Raw genomic sequence first — 23,241 nt, forward strand, 5'->3', positions numbered from 1 at the left:
GATGAATTAAATCCGTTATTCTCGGCTACCACATGCATTATAAAATTATCGATTCTTGGAGCACCTGGGACTGATTTCAACCACATTCCAATTATTCTCCCTCCCCTTTTAGTCATCTTCTACGACAAGCAGGGAATACGTGGGAAGTATTCTTTCTCCCCTATCCCCAGAGGCCTGGATGTGGAAAGGGAGCTGTGGTTTCGGGCATTATTACATGACAGTTAGAGACTGAGTGTGAACAAATGGGGCCTTTGTTGTATTTTCCTAGTGCTACCTCGCACACATGAGGGGGGAGGGGGATGTTATTCCATGTGTGGCGAGGTGGAGATGGGAATAAATAAAGGCAGACAGTATGAATTATGTACATGTGTATATATGTATATGTCTGTGTGTATATATATATATGTGTACACTGAGATGTATAGGTATGTATATTTGAGTGTGTGGACGTGTATGTATATACATGTGTATGGGGGTGGGTTGGGCCATTTCTTTCATCTGTTTCCTTGCGCTACCTCGCAAACGCGGGAGACAGCGACAAAGCAAAATAAATAGAAATAAATAAATAAATATACATATATATAATATATATAATACATATATATATATATATATATATATATATATATATATATATATATATATATATATATATATATGGCATGTGTACGTGTAGGAAGAGCGGAAAGTGATTGGTTCTCAGTGAATGTAGGTTTGCGGCAGGGGTGTGTGATGTCTCCATGGTTGTTTAATTTGTTTATGGATGGGGTTGTTAGGGAGGTAAATGCAAGAGTTTTGGAAAGAGGGGCAAGTATGAAGTCATTGGGGATGAGAGAGCTTGGGAAGTGAGTCAGTTGTTGTTCGCTGATGATACAGCGCTGGTGGCTGATTCATGTGAGAAACTGCAGAAGCTGGTGACTGAGTTTGGTAAAGTGTGTGAAAGAAGAAAGTTAAGAGTAAATGTGAATAAGAGCAAGGTTATTAGGTACAGTAGGGTTGAGGGTCAAGTCAACTGGGAGGTAAGTTTGAATGGAGAAAAACTGGAGGAAGTGAAGTGTTTTAGATATCTGGGAGTGGATCTGGCAGCGGATGGAACCATGGAAGCAGAAGTGGATCATAGGGTGGGGAAGGGGGCGAAAATCCTGGGAGCCTTGAAGAATGTGTGGAAGTCGAGAACATTATCTCGGAAAGCAAAAATGGGTATGTTTGAAGGAATAGTGGTTCCAACAATGTTGTATGGTTGCGAGGCATGGGCTATGGATAGAGTTGTGCGCAGGAGGGTGGATGTGCTGGAAATGATATGTTTGAGGACAATATGTGGTGTGAGGTGGTTTGATCGAGTAAGTAATAATAGGGTAAGAGAGATATACATGGTTCCATGTATATGTGTGTGTTTGATCATTTATGTACATATATGTGTATATGAGTGGATGGGCCATTCTTCGTCTGCCCATTGGTCTGGCCTCACACTGGTAGCCCTCCTCACATAATGCAATACAGTTATTGCTAATAACATTTTCTGTCATTTACCATTTATGAATATTATACCGATTTCATATTTTGATGACAATACTGCAAATGGGACTACCATAATCAAGAAATCTTTCTCCTATTCATGCTTACCAATCATACCAAGACAACATGAGTCATATTAATCATTTTGAAATTAAATGGACCAATGAGGGAGGTTACTTTTTTACTGTATGTACTTCCAAACAAATCTTCAGTTTGATCTCTCACATTCTTTCCATAAAAAAACTGAAAGCTAACAAATAATGATACATGGATGATAATACAAATATCTAAGCCAGTCATGCGAATTCGAAGGTGCACCATTTTTTCATGCAGACACTAAGAACAGCAAGAAACTATTATCAAGATGTCCAGTAGTCTTCCTGTATCATACTTACCCATAAGTTGTGGATCATCAGCTAGCATTAAGAAGATGAAATTGTGTTTACACCAGTACTAACAGAGATAAGATGAAATTAATAGTGATAGCAAAAAAGCTCAAAACAATGCATGTGAAATCCTCAATGAATCTCATCTCCCACAGAAAAGATATGTATTGGTCCTTAAACAGATGATGTATTATAAAGTATTCATTCTGGAGTGATGTTTAACTCTAAATACAAATAAAACACAACATAACAGCTTATCAAAGGCATAAGACCTATTTTGCAATTTCCAAAAATTCAATCCAGTCCTTGAAAATAATGAAAAGCTTAAGAAATTGTGATTCCATATCATGGACTATGATACAATCATTCAAACTGGACTGAATAACATGTAATGATTACAAAATGCAATCTTTAACTGGCATATATTAAGAATAACCTTCAGGAAATAAGCTACTCTATAGCCTTTTTGTAAAAAGGCAGAAAAAAAGGTGAAGGTACCCCCATATTTTCTAAAGTAGGGATACAAACTCTACTAAAGTCAGAAGTAATTATCAATAGACAAAATAAACCATTAATGTAAGAAACAACCTCCAGTTAACCACAAAAGCAAAAACAGTAAACTCTCTCTCTCTCTCTCTCTCTCTCTCTCTCTCTCTCTCTCTCTCTCTCTCTCTCTCTCTTGACCCTCCCTAATGCTAATATCTCACTGCTGGTATTCCTTTCTTTCTCCCCTCTTTACTAACCATATCGATCTTGTGGAATTCCCTGCATTCCCGGCGAAGGTGTGTTCCGATATGGGTCTTCACCATTGGGAGGGAGCAGCGTACCATCTAATTCCGCATAGCCACTTTGGGGATAGCCGCCAACTGCAAATATATATGAAAAAATGCCGACAATGCATGAAGTGAGGAGGACGTGGGATATGCTAAATAATCTATGGAGAGAGAGAAAGTGAGGAAAAATAAATACTACTACTACTACTACTACTACTGCTGCTGCTGCTAATACTACCACTTCTACTCATGGGGTACAGCAATACTATCACCTAGAACACCATTTGTAATTTTCATGAGAATCTTTTATTCTTACAGTTTGGAGTAAATGTGACTCAAATCACATTTCACCCTACTTAAATGCCTAGAGGTGAAAATAAATTAATTACAAAAAATTGAAGAAAAAGTAAATTTTTAAGTACAGGTATACAAACTTTCTCACCAGTCAGTTCCTCATGAGCCATGAGAAATTCTGCCAGATTTATGCTGGATTTCTTTCTATTTTACAATTAGGTAAAGGAATCTCATCCCTCATTAATCATCTACTTGGCAGTAAGCAGCCTATGGCCTGACCTGGTTCTTCCTTGCTAATGACCAACCTCATTTGGTGATGCTGTCATCCTTGGCCATTGGGCCCTAGTATTGACATGTCTGGCAATTTCTGGAACACAAAGATCAACCTAATGGTAGTCACCATCAAGTCAGAGAAAGGATTTTTGAGGGAAAGGGAGAGAACAAAGGAAGGGCAGGAAACAAATGTGGGGAAAAACTCAAGCAGGACACTGCCCTGAAGAGAAAAAGTTTTTCATTCTTCATAACCTTCACTTTCCTCCAGGGTCATTTCATCACAAAAGTAATGAAAGCAAAACATAATGGAAGGACAGGTATGAAGAAAAAATTCTCAAAAAAAGGGCAAAAACATAAAAAAAATATCACCTTCATAGACACCTTTGGCACATCAGGGTCTGTCTGCCATAATAGCGGTTGTCTCCAGGAGCAAACCAGTTCAATTATTGACATCTAGACTAAAGTACCCTGAAAAAATGTTAAAGGAATGCCACAGACCTCTAAAATTACTCTCTAGCTGAAGGTTTCTCTAAAAGGCCTCTGACATACAGGCAGACTGCAGCTACAAAACAAGTCTTTTAGTCAAAGGAAGAAAGTTCTTGCTGAGAAGTTTTTCAGGTACAAAAGATGTTCCCCGAGAAATCTCTGATGTTCAAAGTACGCACAGAGATTTCACAAGTGACAAGTTGGAGTTCTTATATCTGATACTGCACGCAGCTAATCAACTTTTCTCTCATTAGCCATAAAACACCAAAAGTTTTATGAACTGCCACTAAAATGATAAAATGCTGAGAAAACCCCTAACTGTAACAAGATCAGGACTTTAGTAATCCCACATAGATTGCAGCAGGGAAGGTACCACACTCTCTAAGAACAGACCAAAGAACTTTTTGTAAGTTGGTATAGACAGGTTTATATCAAGCACCCATCAAAAGTAGTTCGTGTAGAGGGCTCTGTAGTATGTTCATGCTGATGGCTCCCACTTCAATGGCAGTGAAAGGGGCATCATGATAGAGGTACCCTTTAACCTAAATAGTTGGGCCATTCATTATCCAAAAAATCAACTTGTACACCAACAGTATATCTATCTAAGCATGAGTTTTTTCAGGAGAAAAGGTGGGCTATTATTCATCTCTTGTATCCCGTAGTGATGATTAAGGGATTGAGAGCAATCTTGTTTATACAAGATGCCTAAAGGACACTAAGGATTCCTGATGTTTACTATTGTCAGTCCAACTTAGCAGCTGCTCAAAACTGAGCAAATAAACTCTTAGAAGTAATTGAATTTAACTAAAGTGTAACCACTGTCAAAATTATTAAACTATACTAGCATGCCAAAAACCTTTTGACTCATTCCCATCTCAAACCTTAAGAAAGTATTTGCAAGAAGAGTAAAAAATCTCATATAATTATAACACAACCTAGAAAGAGAACAGAACCCAACTAAAAGTGCCCCCCCCCCCCCAATAAAAATTTCTGCACAAATACTCATGCTTTCTTTGTATGAAGAGCCTGACCCATCAAGAGCTTAGCTGTATTCCTGTCCTTAGAGTGGCCCTGCTCCCCTCACTGCTCCATGACAAAACAGTAGTCAAGGAGTGGGACTCTTAGAATACATGGTCCTTGTGATTCCAACCTCCCCACTGTGATATGAAGGCCAATATTTTCATCCAAAAGTTGCTCCTATCATTCCTGATCCTGTGAGAGAATATCATTTTCTTCATATCAGTTCACTGTTTCCAACCTTAAGTGGTTGCCCAAGCAATAGACTATCAAATATATTGTCTCTACAAAAGGAAAATCTCACTTAACCAATGATCAAGGTAAGAAGGCCTCTTGTCTACCAAAATGCCAGTAAAAATCAGTGGGAGAGACCCATACCAGTGCAGGATTGACTGACTAACATCCAATCCTAACTAACACAACCCTTGGGTCTCAATCACAATCATCACCCCAGGAGAGCAGTTCTTGTTCCTACCTCTGTGCATTTCCCCTACACTGGACAAGGGACCCACAGAGTGAAAGCGTCGTAGAGATAGAGAAAAAAAAAAGAAAAAGAACCAGTAAACACAATAAACAAGTGATATAATGTAACCACAAAAACCCATATGTATGCAGTAGGATGGCAGTGTAATGACTATGGTGATGTTTACCATTTAGAGCACGGGGGGAGGGGGGTGCCATTTCATGTGTGGCGGGGTGGCGACAGGAATGGATGAAGGCAGCAAGTATGAATTGTACATGTGTATATATGTCTGTTTATGTATATGTATGTATATGTTGAAATGTATAGGTATACATATGTGTGTGTGTGGGCATTTATGTATATACATGAGTATGTGGGTGGGATGGGCCATTCTTTCGTCTGTTTCCTTGTGCTACCTTGCTAACGCAGGGGATAGGGGAGAAAGAATACTTCCCACGTATTCCCTGCGTGTCGTAGAAGGCGACTAAAAGGGAAGGGAGCGGGGGGGCTGGAAATCCTCCCCTGTCATTTTTTTATTTTAATTTTCCAAAGGGGGGAGCAGAGGGGGGGGCCGGGTGAGGGTGTTCCCTCAGAGGCCCAGTCCTCTGTTCTTGACGCTACCTCGCTATCGCGGGAAATGGCGAATAGTATGAAAAAAAAAAAATGAATATATATATATATATATATATATATATATATATATATATATATATATATATATATATATATATAAGTATACTTATGTAAGTAGGAGAGATGGCCAGAGAGCATTATTGGATTACGTGTTAATTGACAGGCATGCGAAACAGAGACTTTTGGATGTTAATGTGCTGAGAGGTGCAACTGGAGGGATGTCTGATCATTATCTTGTGGAGGCTAAGGTGAAGATTTGTATGAGTTTTCAGAAAAGAAGAGTGAATGTTGGGGTGAAGAGGGTGGTGAGAGTAAGTGAGCTTGAGAAGGAGACCTGTGTGAGGAAGTACCAGGAGAGACTGAGTACAGAATGGAAAAAGGTGAGAACAATGGAAGTAAGGGGAGTGGGGGAGGAATGGGATGTATTTAGGGAATCAGTGATGGATTGCGCAAAAGATGCTTGTGGCATGAGAAGAGTGGGAGGTGGGTTGATTAGAAAGGGTAGTGAGTGGTGGGATGAAGAAGTAAGAGTATTAGTGAAAGAGAAGAGAGAGGCATTTGGACGATTTTTGCAGGGAAAAAATGCAATTGAGTGGGAGATGTATAAAAGAAAGAGACAGGAGGACAAGAGAAAGGTGCAAGAGGTGAAAAAAAGGGCAAATGAGAGTTGGGGTGAGAGAGTATCATTAAATTTTAGGGAGAATAAAAAGATGTTCTGGAAGGAGGTAAATAAAGTGCGTAAGACAAGGGAGCAAATGGGAACTTCAGTGAAGGGCGCAAATGGGGAGGTGATAACAAGTAGTGGTGATGTGAGAAGGAGATGGAGAGAGTATTTTGAAGGTTTGTTGAATGTGTTTGATGATAGAGTGGCAGATATAGGGTGTTTTGGTCGAGGTGGTGTGCAAAGTGAGAGGGTTAGGGAAAATGATTTGGTAAACAGAGAAGAGGTAGTGAAAGCTTTGCGGAAGATGAAAGCCGGCAAGGCAGCAGGTTTGGATGGTATTGCAGTGGAATTTATTAAAAAAGGGGGTGACTGTATTGTTGACTGGTTGGTAAGGTTATTTAATGTATGTATGACTCACGGTGAGGTGCCTGAGGATTGGCGGAATGCGTGCATAGTGCCATTGTACAAAGGCAAAGGGGATAAGAGTGAGTGCTCAAATTACAGAGGTATAAGTTTGTTGAGTATTCCTGGTAAATTATATGGAGGGTATTGATTGAGAGGGTGAAGGCATGTACAGAGCATCAGATTGGGGAAGAGCAGTGTGGTTTCAGAAGTGGTAGAGGATGTGTGGATCAGGTGTTTGCTTTGAAGAATGTATGTGAGAAATACTTAGAAAAGCAAATGGATTTGTATGTAGCATTTATGGATCTGGAGAAGGCATATGATAGAGTTGATAGAGATGCTCTGTGGAAGGTATTAAGAATATATGGTGTGGGAGGAAAGTTGTTAGAAGCAGTGAAAAGTTTTTATCGAGGATGTAAGGCATGCGTACGTGTAGGAAGAGAGGAAAGTGATTGGTTCTCAGTGAATGTAGGTTTGCGGCAGGGGTGTGAGATGTCTCCATGGTTGTTTAATTTGTTTATGGATGGGGTTGTTAGGGAGGTAAATGCAAGAGTTTTGGAAAGAGGGGCAAGTATGAAGTCTGTTGGGGATGAGAGAGCTTGGGAAGTGAGTCAGCTGTTGTTCGCTGATGACACAGCGCTGGTGGCTGATTCATGTGTGAAACTGCAGAAGCTGGTGACTGAGTTTGGTAAAGTGTGTGGAAGAAGAAAGTTAAGAGTAAATGTGAATAAGAGCAAGGTTATTAGGTACAGTAGGGTTGAGGGTCAAGTCAATTGGGAGGTGAGTTTGAATGGAGAAAAACTGGAGGAAGTGAAGTGTTTTAGATATCTGGGAGTGGATCTGGCAGCGGATGGAACCATGGAAGCGGAAGTGGATCATAGGGTGGGGGAGGGGGCGAAAATTCTGGGGGCCTTGAAGAATGTGTGGAAGTCGAGAACATTATCTCGGAAAGCAAAAATGGGTATGTTTGAAGGAATAGTGGTTCCAACAATGCTGTATGGTTGCGAGGCGTGGGCTATGGATAGAGTTGTGCGCAGGAGGATGGATGTGCTGGAAATGAGATGTTTGAGGACAATGTGTGGTGTGAGGTGGTTTGATCGAGTGAGTAACGTAAGGGTAAGAGAGATGTGTGGAAATAAAAAGAGCGTGGTTGAGAGAGCAGAAGAGGGTGTTTTGAAGTAGTTTGGGCACATGGAGAGGATGAGTGAGGAAAGATTGACCAAGAGGATATATGTGTCGGAGGTGGAGGGAGCAAGGAGAAGAGGGAGACCAAATTGGAGGTGGAATGATGGAGTGAAAAAGATTTTGTGTGATCGGGGCCTGAACATGCAGGAGGGTGAAAGGAGGGCAAGGAATAGAGTGAATTGGAGCGATGTGGTATACCAGGGGCTGACGTGCTGTCAGTGGATTGAATCAAGGCATGTGAAGCGTCTGGGGTAAACCATGGAAAGCTGTGTAGGTATGTATATTTGCGTGTGTGGACGTATGTATATACATGTGTATGGGGGGGGGTTGGGCCATTTCTTTCGTCTGTTTCCTTGCGCTACCTCACAAACGCGGGAGACAGCGACAAAGTATAAAAAAAAAAAATATATATATATATATATATATATATATATATATATATATATATATATATATTTATTTATTTTTATTATACTTTGTCACTGTCTCCCGCGTTTGCAAGGTAGCGCAAGGAAACAGACGAAAGAAATGGCCCAACCCCCCCATACACATGTATATACATACGTCCACACACGCAAATATACATACCTACACAGCTTTCCATGGTTTACCCCAGACGCTTCACATGCCTTGATTCAATCCACTGACAGCACGTCAACCCCGGTATACCACATCACTCCAATTCACTCTATTCCTTGCCCTCCTTTCACCCTCCTGCATGTTCAGGCCCCGATCACACAAAATCTTTTTCACTCCATCTTTCCACCTCCAATTTGGTCTCCCTCTTCTCCTCGTTCCCTCCACCTCCGACACATATATCCTCTTGGTCAATCTTTCCTCACTCATTCTCTCCATGTGCCCAAACCATTTCAAAACACCCTCTTCTGCTCTCTCAACCATGCTCTTTTTATTTCCACACATCTCTCTTACCCTTACGTTACTTACTCGATCAAACCACCTCACACCACACATTGTCCTCAAACATCTCATTTCCAGCACATCCATCCTCCTCCGCACAACTCTATCCATAGCCCACGCCTCACAACCATACAACATTGTTGGAACCACTATTCCTTCAAACGTACCCATTTTTGCTTTCCGAGATAATGTTCTCCACTTCCACACATTCTTCAAGGCTCCCAGGATTTTCGCCCCCTCCCCCACCCTATGATCCACTTCCGCTTCCATGGTTCCATCTGCTTCCAGATCCACTCCCAGATATCTAAAACACTTTACTTCCTCCAGTTTTTCTCCATTCAAACTTACCTCCCAATTGACTTGACCCTCAACCATACTGTACCTAATTACCTTGCTCTTATTCACATTTACTCTTAACTTTCTTCTTTCACACACTTTACCAAACTCAGTCACCAGCTTCTGCAGTTTCTCACATGAATCAGCCACCAGCGCTGTATCATCAGTGAACAACAACTGACTCACTTCCCAAGCTCTCTCATCCCCAACAGACATCATACTTGCCCCTCTTTCCAAAACTCTTGCATTCACCTCCCTAACAACCCCATCCATAAACAAATTAAACAACCATGGAGACATCACACACCCCTGCTGCAAACCTACATTCACTGAGAACCAATCACTTTCCTCTCTTCCTACACGTACACATGCCTTACATCCTCGATAAAAACTTTTCACTGCTTCTAACATCTTGCCTCCCACACCATATATTCTTAATACCTTCCACAGAGCATCTCTATCAACTCTATCATATGCCTTCTCCAGATCCATAAATGCTACATACAAATCCATTTGCTTTTCTAAGTATTTCTCACATACATTCTTCAAAGCAAACACCTGATCCACACATCCTCTACCACTTCTGAAACCACACTGCTCTTCCCCAATCTGATGCTCTGTACATGCCTTCACCCTCTCAATCAATACCCTTCCATATAATTTACCAGGAATACTCAAAAAACTTATACCTCTGTAATTTGAGCACTCACTCTTATCCACTTTGCCTTTGTACAATGGCACTATGCAAGCATTCCGCCAATCCTCAGGCACCTCACCATGAGTCATACATACATTAAATAACCTTACCAACCAGTCAATAATACAGTCACCCCCTTTTTTAATAAATTCCACTGCAATACCATCCAAACCTGCTGCCTTGCCGGCTTTCATCTTCCGCAAAGCTTTTACTACCTCTTCTCTGTTTACCAAATCATTTTCCCTAACCCTCTCACTTTGCACACCACCTCGACCAAAACACCCTATATCTGCCACTCTATCATCAAACACATTCAACAAACCTTCAAAATACTCACTCCATCTCCTTCTCACATCACCACTACTTGTTATCACCTCCCCATTTGCGCCCTTCACTGAAGTTCCCATTTGCTCCCTTGTCTTACGCACTTTATTTACCGCCTTCCAAAACATCTTTTTATTCTCCTTAAAATTTAATGATACTCACTCACCCCAACTCTCATTTGCCCTCTTTTTCACCTCTTGCACCTTTCTCTTGTCCTCCTGTCTCTTTCTTTTATACATCTCCCACTCAATTGCATTTTTTCCCTGCAAAAATTGTCCAAATGCCTCTCTCTTCTCTTTCACTAATAATCTTACTTCTTCATCCCACCACTCACTACCCTTTCTAATCAACCTACCTCCCACTCTTCTAATGCCATAAGCATCTTTTGCGCAATCCATCACTGATTCCCTAAATACATCCCATTCCTCCCCCACTCCCCTTACTTCCATTGTTCTCACCTTTTTCCATTCTGTACTCAGCCTCTCCTGGTACTTCCTCACACAAGTCTCCTTCCCAAGCTCACTTACTCTCACCACCCTCTTCACCCCAACATTCACTCTTCTTTTCTGAAAACCCATACAAATCTTCACCTTAGCCTCCACAAGATAATGATCAGACATCCCTCCAGTTGCACCTCACAGCACATTAACATCCAAAAGTCTCTCTTTCGCGCGCCTGTCAATTAACACGTAATCTAATAACGCTCTCTGGCCATCTCTCCTACTTACATACATATACTTATGTATATCTCGCTTTTTAAACCAGGTATTCCCAATCACCAGTCCTTTTTCAGCACATAAATCTAAAAGCTCTTCACCATTTCCATTTACAACACTGAACACCCCATGTATACCAATTATTCCCTCAACTGCCACATTACTCACCTTTGCATTCAAATCACCCATCACTATAACCCGGTCTCATGCATCAAAACCACTAACACACTCATTCAGCTGCTCCCAAAACACTTGCCTCTCATGATCTTTCTTCCCATGCCCAGGTGCATATGCACCAATAATCACCCATCTCTCTCCATCAACTTTCAGTTTTACCCATATTAATCGAGAATTTACTTTCTTACATTCTATCACATACTCCCACAACTCCTGTTTCAGGGGTACTGCTACTCCTTCCCTTGCTCTTGTCCTCTCACTAACCCCTGACTTTACTCCCACGGCATTCCCAAACCACTCTTCCCCTTTACCCTTGAGCTTCATTTCACTCAGAGCCAAAACATCCAGGTTCCTTTCCTCAAACATACTACCTATCTCTCCTTTTTTCACATCTTGGTTACATCCACACACATTTAGACACCCCAGTCTGAGCCTTTGAGGAGGATGAGCACTCCCCGCGTGACTCCTGTTTCCCATTTTAGAAAGTTATATATATATATATATATATATATATATATATATATATATATATATATATATATATATATATATATTTTCTTTTTATACCTAATCGCTGTTACCCACGTCATCGAGGTAGCACCAGGAAACAGACAAAGAATGACCCATCCACTCATATACACATATATCTACATAAATGCAAATATACATACATATACATATCAACATATACATACACAGACATATACATATATACACATGTACATATTCATACTTGCTTGCCTTCATCCATTCCTGTTACTACCCCGCCCCACAGGAAATAACATCGCCACCCCCTGCTTCATACTTGATCGCCATTTCACATTTTCACATTTCCATTCCATTCTTACATTTATCCCTGGGGATAGAGAAGAAAGAATACTACCCACATCTTCCCTGTGTGTCATACAAGGTGACCAAGAGGGGTGGGAGCAGGTGACTGGAAATCCTCCCTTCCTGTATTGCTTTCAAAAAGAAAGAACATAGCATGGAGGTAAGTGAGGATTTTTCCCTCTGAGGCAGTCATTTGTTCTTGATAGTACCTTACTCACATAGGAAATGGCAAAAAAAAGAGATACATGCAATAATAGCATTACTAACAAATGGTCACTTATAACACATGCCAAACATTTCCTGGTATAATAACTTGAGCAGACACATACAAACATGGAAGAATAAAGTAAAAGCTATGTCATAGCAAGAATGACATAATACTGATGAGATATATTCACAGTCAGTTAAGTCATGAATGTTATTCTGAAGTGATCAACCTCTATAAACAGCAAATAATGCAGATGCATATCTCCTTTGTGTCTTCAAGCATTCATTAACACCTCACATGACAGTAACAAGGAATCACTTTGAACTCAAAGAGAATACACTTAATCACTGCTTTATGATGGATATGCATTCATAATTAACAAAACTTAGCAGAATCACTATATGAAAAAAAAATTTTATTACTATGGGATTCAACAGGATAGAGTTACATTCCTACTAGGAATTTTTCAACTCGATCTTCACACAAAAATGTGAATAAAATGCCAACAAACATAAGCAGAGTTCAGTGACATTAGTGACCAAAGCAATTAAACAAAAATTAAAGCACAGAATATTGTACTTAAGCGCAATCTTATACAGCACTATAATACAGAAAATGCAGTGAAACATTTCTAATTTCATTCAACCCACCCTACCCAAGACTCAAATTTATGCATCTAGTTCTTCCCAATATGAAAGCCAAATATTCCCACAGTTTTCTATGTCAGAATTACATTTGGTATCTTCATGGGGTGTCATGATATAAGAATATAATCTACAAAAGGCATTCTTTACAAAAGTGTCCTCAGATTGTGGTCTGAATACCAAATACATCATACATAGCTTGTGAAAAAGCAACAGATTTGCTTTATCACTAAAATGTTTATCAAATGTTATGAATATTATAACAAAGCATCATCCACACCTATATGGTGTATCATTATACACTATTTTGCATATTAAGTGTCCACACAAAATTAAATGAATGTAGATGTACTCAAAAGCAATTCATTTTTCAAAAATTGTGCACAGCAAAAGCATGCAAACACTCCAGTAAGCTTGTTCTCACTAGGAGTGTTGCCATCTACCAAACCACATTTCAACTCACTAGGAGTATATGAAAATGATACAACCCACATCCTAACATTATAATATTGCAATAAAATGTCCTTAAACCCCTACAACTGTGAATGGAAAACATGAGCCAAGCACCCTAATCAATTCATCCACATTTTTGGCAGTGGAGAAAACTTGGAAGAAATGAAGTGTTTTAGATATCTGGGACTGACTACACTGGTGAATGGAATCACAGAAAAGAGTCATAGGGTGGGTGAAGGGCCGGAGGTTCTGGAAGCATTAAAGAATAAGTGGAAGGAGAGGTTGTTAACTAGGAGGAAAATATGGGTATGTTTTTTTTTTGAAGTTTTAGTAGTCCCAGCATTGTTATATGGATGGGAGGCATGGGCTACAGATAAGGATATGCAGAGGTGGGTGGAGGTGTTGTTTTGAAATGTTTCAGGACAACATGTGGTGTGAGGTGGTTTGAACGAGTAAGTCATAAAAGGGTACTAGAGAGGCGAGGTAGTAAAAAAAAAAAGGGTGTGGTTGAGAGATCTGAAGAGGGCATGCTAAAATGGTGTGGACATTTGGAATGAATCAGTGAGGAGAGATTGACATAAAGGATAAATGCATCATAAGTGGATGGTACAAGGAGAATGAGATTAAATTATTGATGGAAGGATGGAGATGAAATTAAATATGGAAGGTTGGGTTGAAAAAGATTTTGAGTGTTCGGGGCCTGAAGATGCATGCAGGAGGATGAAAGGCATGCACAAGACATATTGAATTAGAATGATGTGATTTCGGCGCATTACATGACAGCTAGATGTGATCAAATGCAGCCTTTCTTCATCTGTTCCTGGTACTACCTCATTAACATGGGAAACAACTATCAAATAAGGAAAAAATACACCATACAAATCAAAATATTTCAGTACAAACAATTCATAAGAGAAATTAGATATGTGGGCAGTCTGCTTTGGATGTGCGGGTCATTAAACCTATTATTTTTGTTGAGCCAGACTAAGTTCATCCACAATTATTGATTAAACCAGCAGTCTAGTATTACCAGAACAATAAAACAAAACTTTATATTGACGAGACAGCTAATTCTCATTGGTGAAATACATAAAAAAAAACTGCAATGTGTTTGGAACAGGTTTAAAGTTACAATTTTTTTCCCTCCTCGAGCCACAGACAAATGTCCACATCAAGGCTAGGCCTTAATTGAAATGTTGAGAGGATTATGAAAGGGAAAAAGAAAAGGCATGGGAAAGTATTCTTGAATTTTGGAGGAAGTGAAAACTGTGTCTTTTAAAATGTGCCAGGTCTTAGTTATTGTGAAAGACATGAGAAGGCAGAGATTTCTAAAGTTTTAAGGTGTAGGGAAAGAAACAGTTATCAAAACGGCTAACCCTCAAGTTGCCAATGGTCACATAGAAATCACATGACACAGCAGCTTGCCAAGTATTGTGCAGCCTAGCTAATGGTGGGGGCACACAAGCAGACAGCTCTCAGGAGCAAAAACAAAAAAAAAATAACTGTTGAAGAGGGAAAGTGAACCAACAGTGCAGCATCAGGAACGTAGGGCAAGTTTTGAAGTTAGCTTAGGAGATTTTATAAGATGGATCAATATCGACTCAACTCTGTAAAGTAAGGATGCAGATCAAGAAGCACTCCAGATGTGAGAGCAGTAATATGAGAATAAAAGATGTTGAATGTGCATGAGCTTGAAAAACAGGTGTAAGGTTCTCTGCCGAGTGGTTCTCCTGATAAGGCAACAGTAGGCCTATACTGGTTAAGTAAGTCTGTTAACTGGTCAACATGCTTGGTTATTCCTACCGTAAAAATCATGTCAGGGGTGATGGTTGGGAGCTGACTCGAGCCGTGCACTGCTGAGACGGGTAAGAGGAGTAGGTGGTGGTGGGTTAGTGGAATCTGAGACTAGACGGATATAAAACTCATGCAACTCCTCATTTTGAATTCCGGACTTCAAAACGGAGAATTTCACAAGCTTAGTACCTCTGCAGAGACAGACAGGAGTGGAAAGTGTATTGGCAATGTATATGGCAACCTCTCCATCCACGGTCTCATGAATAGAGTCATCCATCGATAGTCCTCTGACAGTTAGTGAGGAGGGTTCAGCAACTACTCTAAGGTCGAAATTACCCTGATTATGTCTGAGTCCATGGTCATGCATCCATGTTCAAGAAAGTAAGAGTGGAACCTTCGTCATCATGTCGCCATGCAAAGTCATGTTTGTTTTCAATTTACCAGGCAAATGAGTGGAAGAGTAAAAAGGATGCATATTGTCTACTGTGAAGCAGGGCATGGGAGATGTATTAATGACTCTGAGTGAGAACTCTTATCCGATTATGACAGGAATGTATTATCAATACAAATGACATTTTCATGATAAATAGGACAGATCTTATGTTGTGCCATAAAGTGGCATCCAAGTAACTAACAAGTAAGCAGGAAAAGTTACACCCGGAACAATGTAAGGAGTTATGGTAATGACCGAGTCACCTGTGCAAGTGTCTATTTCAATAGTGCCTCATACATTAAGATATTCATTCAAGAAGCTTTGAAGGGATGAGTAAAAGTCAGAGCATTGAACAAGTAGAGCATGCATTCATTAATGGTTGAATAAAATCATAATGAATGATGTCTGCTTCTGTGCCACTGTCAAGAAAGATTGTGATAGGCTAATCCTGAAAAGAACCCACTAAATCAAAACTTGTAATGTGAGATGCCAAAGAACAAAAATGTCTTATGAGTCCTGTCATGAGAGGGAGATTGTCATTATTGATAATAAGACAATGAACCTGTGTTAGATGACATCTGTCAAGCAAATGCTCGGCATTCCACTGGCGTGTCTAGCGTTCCTATGATACGAACAGTTGTTTGGTGCTGTTGGGCGCGAACGAGTGAAGGTCAGCCAGCTGTCTGACTAGAGGAAATTATGACTCGGTCAGGAGAATTTTGACGATGGAGGCTGTGATACCATGGGTGGTTGACCATTTGTTTTGGTCGGCGTAAAAATGAGTCCAATGTGTGAGGAAACACATTCGTCTTATGTCCTGGTTGGCGACGATGAAAGCACATAACTGTATTTGAATGTTTGTCATCACTGGTTCGCTTTCTTTGACTGCGAGATGAATTAGTATGTTGGCCACTAGAATGTTTCGTCACACTCTGGGAAGCTGACACCATCCCCAGTGTCTTGGTGTTGGAATAACCACCTTTCTTTTGAGCGTAATTTAACACTTCTGTTACTGACCATGATGGGTCGATATTCTCATTAAGTAACCATTATCTTACGTCTGGAGGCAGGTCTTTTAGGATGAAGGTGATGTGTAATAATTACATGAGTGCTAGCACATGTGCGTAAGGGTTCATCATGGCTGATATCCAGAGTTATGATTCATAAGCCCCCCTATTCTCATTCTTCCATGTAAGGTACTCCAATGATCAGAGACTGATATATCATCCATGTATGCTGTGTTAAGAGTATGTAAAAGGATGTGTAGTAAACTATCTGAAAATGATTCCTCACAACCTAGACAACATTTTGAATTCATCCCATGATGTACAGTTTCAAATGTCATCTGAGTCATAAACATTCTTAGCATAACTGTTACACCTGTTGAAACCAATGAGGTTTTTAGCAACTGATATAAATGCTCTCTCTCCCGAATCACCACTGTTCAACAATATCCTCCACATTTCTTATCCACTGATCAAAATTTGACAGTTTACCATCAAATAACTCATGTGGTTCCCTAGCTTGCTTTAGTGTAAAAACAGTATTTTGTGAAGGAACTGATTGTCCCAAGTTTCCGTGATGTGGGGGGATGTGGGCATTGGTAAGGAGACGTAAGGAGGTTTCTGTGGGTCATCTGTGTCACCAGAGTCTGTCAAAACAGAAGACTGGTTCCATTTATAATAAGAGATTCTAGGTAAATTTCTAAGTACATATGAACCTATACCTCTATTGCATGGAATCCTGTCTGACATGTAATAAAATCAGACTTACAAGAGGACATGATAACCAAAAAAAAATTGAAATATAACTATTTACCTAATCCAAAATACATATGATTATTTGATAATATTGTCATGAACTGAAGCCAATAAATAATTTTACGAAAGGTGAACTTAACAATATAACACATCAGTATAAGACTACATATGAAAGGAGTCATCACTAAAAAATATATCACAATTATATGAAAAACTAAAAAATATATCAATTATATGAAAACACAAGAGAGAATATATAAATAATAGATGAAAACTTAAATCAATGGGGTAAATCACAAAACTGGATAATCATGTCAAGAAGCACAGAAAAGCATCTATGTCTATATGTATAGACTAAGTAGTAGTACCACCAAAAAAGCATACCTCACAGAGTGAAACATTTTGACATAGTTCTTATCTGAATGAGAAATTCGTCCACCAAGGGTGTAGCAAGGTGGACGTGTGCAAAACAGCGGATCGCTAGCAAGAAAGGTGAGAGAGCTACTGGGGCTGGACCACACGATCTGACATCTAGGATAGCACCACGGATGATGATGATGTGTCTCTGGAGTAGTCGACAAGATGACCTCCAAGTTGGTGTGGGCAGGATCGCTGACCTAGCTTGAGACGTCTCGTTGTGATGACAGCACTGCCTGACTGTGGCACTGTGTTGATTTCCCTTGCAAGCGGCAGTGTGTCAGCAGTGCAATAAAGGCGTATCTTCAAGGCAGGGAGATATGGGCGATGGATCACGTAGCCAGCCTTAGGTTCCGTCCTTAATGTTCACAGGAGTGAGTGCCAGGACTGTATCAGGTAGGCTTGTATGAATACTGGTAACGCCAGGCATAGAAACATGTAGTTCGGATGACGGTCATCTGTTGTCACACAGGTTCTTACACCACTGCCACCATTTGTAAGATTGAGTTGATAAGATTGGGTCTTTCTTCTTTTTGTAGTACTAAATGAAAATCAGGTGGCCTTTGCAGTTTTATTATAGAAGAATAAGTACGTCCATCTGCAGTACTCTGAGCTATAGTCTTATGACACACACTAGTGAGATGTGACAAGGCTGGCCAGTGTGTCCCCTCAGGTAACACTGGCAAGGTTTATACTGGAGTCCATCAACACCCATTCAACAATGCATTCAAACAACAGATCAGCTCTCATGTGTTCAAACATCCATATCAACAGTGGCCCATGAGAATAGTGAGCCTGTGGGAACATTCTGTGTGATGCATCTATGTAACACAGTAAAATAACAACAACAACAAGCTAATGAAAAATTAATGGCATGTGTGCATGAGTCTTACACAGGCTTGTGTGAGGATATACCAGGAGATTGGATGAATGGCTTACAGTGAGAACTAATGAAACTATGGAAGCATGTGAGGAATGGAAGATATTTATGGCAGCTGGGCTCACAATTACAGGAGAAATGTACAGCATGCAGAAGATGGGTTGTGGGCATGTGAGAGAGTAATAAGATGTGGGATGAGGAAGCTAAGATGCTAGTGAAAGGAAAAAGAAGTGTATGGGAAGGAGCAAGACTGACTGAGAGATGTATAAAAGGAAACAGAAGGATGCCAAGAGGAAGTTACAGGGGATAAAAAAAAAAACAGGAAAATGAGGTATAGTGTGAGATAGTATTGGCAAGCTTTACGTAGAATATATTTTTGACAGGTGAAAAATGTGAGGATAACTGGAGGACAAATGGGAGCAACAGAGAAGGAAGCAGATGGGTGAAGTGGCAATTAACAAAGAGGTGAAAAGGAGATACAGTAGTATTTTGAAGGACGACTGAATGTGTCAGAGAATACGATGGCAGATATGAGGTGTCTCGAACATGAAGGTATATATATCAAAGAATCATGTCAAATGAGCTGGATAAAAGGAAAGAGGTTGTAAAGCTAAAACTTCCTCAATAAGACTGTACTCCTTTCTGTCCAAATATGACTGCACTCAGTGTGTAACCACATGCAGGCAGAGTTCGGCACTGCCATTTATAAATGTAAGGAGATATGTCAAATGAAACATGAAAAAGTTTCAAGACATATCATACAGTTTTAAAGAGAAACAGCTCATCAAATATACAAATCAAGGGTCATTATTTCTCTGAATATACTTTAAGAAAAAAAATATTGAACTTTTTCTACTTAATGAATATACAGTAATCAAAAGAAATCACTTTACTAAGTATTAGAAAGCACGAGATATTGAAAATTCATACAACCTACAAGATGTAATAAGCTGCTGTAAATATAAAATTCATAAAGAAACAATTGTATTACTCACCAGTGATAAGAGAAGGGTCTTCTTGAAGTGCAGAGGTCAGTGTTGGAAGGAAAGAGGTAAAATGATGCAATTTAAAGGTACAGAACACTTTAACACTAGATTACTGTACATTAGATACTACGTCTTTGTAAAAGACACTCATTTGTTCTTAAATTCTCACAAACAAACTCACTTAATTTACTAATTGTGATAGTAAAACATAAACTGTGTTCAACCAAAAAGGATGAGATATCATGATCATCATTATAATGGGATGGCAATAAAAAAGTTTACCATACAATGTATAACTAAATCTGTACTATGTACAGCCAATATAAAAAGAAATTAATCATAACAACTGGGTTTCTGATGATAAGAAAATTCTTAAAATCTAAGCATAAGCAGAGCAAAGTTGAGATGATGATCAAACTCTCAAAGAAGAGACTATGATTATTCTGTCATAGAATAGTGTTCCACTTACTGTAACATTGTTGTGAAGCTTAATACACAAAAACATTCCATATCTTAAACAGACTTAGTGTAAGTACACTGCCTGATGGTAAGACTAAAGTTAGACTATAAAATATGGGTAATGTGATAATCTTTTACATTAGTGTCACCAAATCAAAAACAAACAATAAGATTTTCACTATGGATAACCTAACATTCATAAAACTATTGAAAAAACCTAATGACTATATGTAAATATATAAGAATAAAAAGATGGCAGGAGAGAACAAATACATGAATAACATCAACATAAAAATTATGAAAAGGATTGGTGAGAAAGAATAGTGCTACCTTTGTATCTCTTGCACATTGTAAAGGTGACTATCTGGGGCAGAATCAGAAGCTAAAAGTTCTCCACTTCTATACACTTACTTTCAACAGCTTGGAACAAAAGGAACTAAACAAGGATCTTTCCTCAAAAGTTCAGTTCATGGTGATACCTTGTTAAGGTGGGACAAACAAAGTACCTATGTCCAAGACACCATCCATCTTTCCAATATTACAAACATCAGTTCAGCATATTACAAGACCCCTCATGCCCATAATGCAACTTCCATACTGAAAACACTAAATGCTTTCTCCTCGACTGTTCTGCACTCGCTCCACATAACATAACTACACTTTTTGACGTGGTCATCCAGTGGACATGGGATTTGGGGGCAAGAAGGTGTCAATGGACTGAACCAGGGAATGTAAAGCATCTGGGGTAAATCATGGAAAGGTCTGTGGGGCCTGGATGTGGATAGGAAGCTGTGGTTTCGGTGCATTACACATGACAGCTAGAGACATAAAGTAGGTATACTTCCAGCCCAAGAATCCCCTGGCCTCTTATATACAGTACTTCAATAACAAATTCCATATATTCAAAACCACTGTATGCTATTTCCAACCTCCATAAGCATAAACTAAAGTTTTTCACTTCATAAAGACATACAGCATTACCTAATCCAGTTTCACCACCAGTTGTCAATCTTTGTGATTACCATTTCATTCCAGAACACCTTTACAATAAATTCAGACTTTGAATGACAGGCTGTACTCAGAGAGAACAAGAAGTAATATGAAATGCAAAAATTATTCAATCCTGACCACCAGACTTCAGTGCATTAAGGTGGATATTAGTGTAGAACAACTAGCTGAAATTACATAAACAGTTAATATACCCTTTATGCTCTGATTAGTTACATTTCATTTGGTTCATTAGTTGAACATGCAGAGAAAAATCATGAGCATATCGAGCATCCAAAGTCATGCAAATGCATTTCCTGGTGTCATTTATAAGACAAATACAGAGAAACAAACAAAAGAATATGGACTGCATCATTCAAAGAAGCAAAGGGTGCACAATATCCAAAATGGATCCTAAAATGAACAAGACCATATATATATATATATATATATATATATATATATATATGTATTTTCCCCGGGGATAGGGGATTAAGAATACTTCCCACGTATTCCCTGCGTGTCGTAGAAGGCGACTAAAAGGGGAGGGAGCGGGGTGCTGGAAATCCTCCCCTCTCGTTTTTTTTTTTTTAATTTTCCAAAAGAAGGAACAGAGGGGGCCAGGTGAGGATATTCCAAAAAAGGCCCAGTCCTCTGTTCTTAACGCTACCTCGCTAACGCGGGAAATGGCAAACAGTTTAAAAGAAAAGAAAGAAATATATATATATATATATAATATATATATATATATATATATATATATATATATATATATATATATATATATATATATTTCTTTTCTTTCTTTCATACTATTCGCCATTTCCCGCATTAGCGAGGTAGCGTTAAGAACAGAGGACTGGGCCTTTGAGGGAATATCCTCACCTGGCCCGCCTTCTCTGTTCCTTCTTTTGGAAAATTGAAAAAAAAACGAGAGGGGAGGATTTCCAGCCACCCGCTCCCTCCCCTTTTAGTCGCCTTCTACGACACGCAGGGAATACGTGGGAAGTATTTTTTTTTTTTCTGTCTCCCGCGTTTGCGAGGTAGCGCAAGGAAACAGACGAAAGAAATGGCCCAACCCACCCCCATTCGTCGCCTTCTACCTCGCACACATGAGGGGGGAAGGGTTTTTTATTTCATGTGTGGCAGGGTGGCAATGGGAATGAATAAAGGCAGCCAGTATGAAGTATGTACATGTGTATATATGTATATGTCTGCGTGTGTATATATATGTGTACATTGAGATGTATAGGTATGTATATTTGCGTGTGTGGACGTGTATGTATATACATGTGTATGTGGGTGGGTTGGGCCATTCTTTCGTCTGTTTCCTTGCGCTACCTCGCTAACACGGGAGACAGCGACAAAGCAAAATAAATAAATGAAATATATATATATATATATGGTTTCGGTGCATTATACATGACAGCTAGAGACTGAGTGTGAACGAATGTGGACTTTGTTGTCTTTTCCTAGTGCTGCCTCGTGCACATGCGGGGGTTGTCATTTCATGTACAGCGGGGTGGCAATGGGAATGAATAAGGGCAGACAGTATGAATTATGTACATGTGTATATACGTATATGTTTGTGTGTGTATATATATGTACATGTTGAGATGTATAGGTATGTATTCCTATGAGTCCACGGGGAAAATGAAACACGAAAAGTTCCCAAGAAAAGTGCACTTTCGTGTAATAATCACATCATCAGGGAAGACACAAGAAATATAACAGTCAGTTGACATACATCGAAGAGACGAAGCTAGGACGCCATTTGGTAAACATGTGATAGTCCAATCACATGTTTACCAAATGGCATCCTAGCCTCGTCTCTTCGATGTATATCAACTGACTGTTATATTTCTCTCGTCTCTTCCCTGATGATGTGATTATTACACAAAAGTGCACTTGGGAACTTTTCATGTTTCATTATCCCCATGGACTCGTAGGAACATCATGATCACGTGCAAAATTGTTATCCTTTCCAACATAGGTATTTATATGTGCGTGTGTGGACGTGTATGTATATACATGTGTATGTGGATGGGTTGGGCCATATATATGAAAACAATCAGAAAGAGGTTCTGTACTTTCCTATGATTCATATTCTTTTAAACATTCCCTGTCAAT

The 23,241-nt window shown here is 39.4% G+C and overlaps 1 protein-coding gene across 40 annotated transcripts in view; it reads right to left on the reverse strand.

Moving 5' to 3' along the window:
• The window catches only part of p120ctn (adherens junction protein p120), a 203,644-nt gene that overhangs the window by 92,724 nt on the left and 87,679 nt on the right, over positions 1–23,241 (reverse strand). For 27 of the 40 annotated variants that reach the window (XM_071677437.1, XM_071677436.1, XM_071677425.1 and 24 more), the window contains 2 exons: positions 19,675–19,695; positions 2,645–2,767 (listed from right to left, as the gene is read on the reverse strand). In XM_071677437.1, the coding sequence (XP_071533538.1) occupies positions 2,645–2,767; positions 19,675–19,695 (144 nt within the window). Of the gene's footprint in view, positions 1–1,910; positions 1,932–2,644; positions 2,768–19,674; positions 19,696–23,241 lie in introns of all 40 variants that reach the window. The other 13 variants (XM_071677439.1, XM_071677429.1, XM_071677428.1 and 10 more) reach the window with 3 other exon arrangements.

Source organism: Panulirus ornatus, chromosome 25 (assembly GCF_036320965.1).
Source record: "Panulirus ornatus isolate Po-2019 chromosome 25, ASM3632096v1, whole genome shotgun sequence".
Lineage (NCBI taxonomy): Eukaryota > Metazoa > Arthropoda > Malacostraca > Decapoda > Palinuridae > Panulirus > Panulirus ornatus.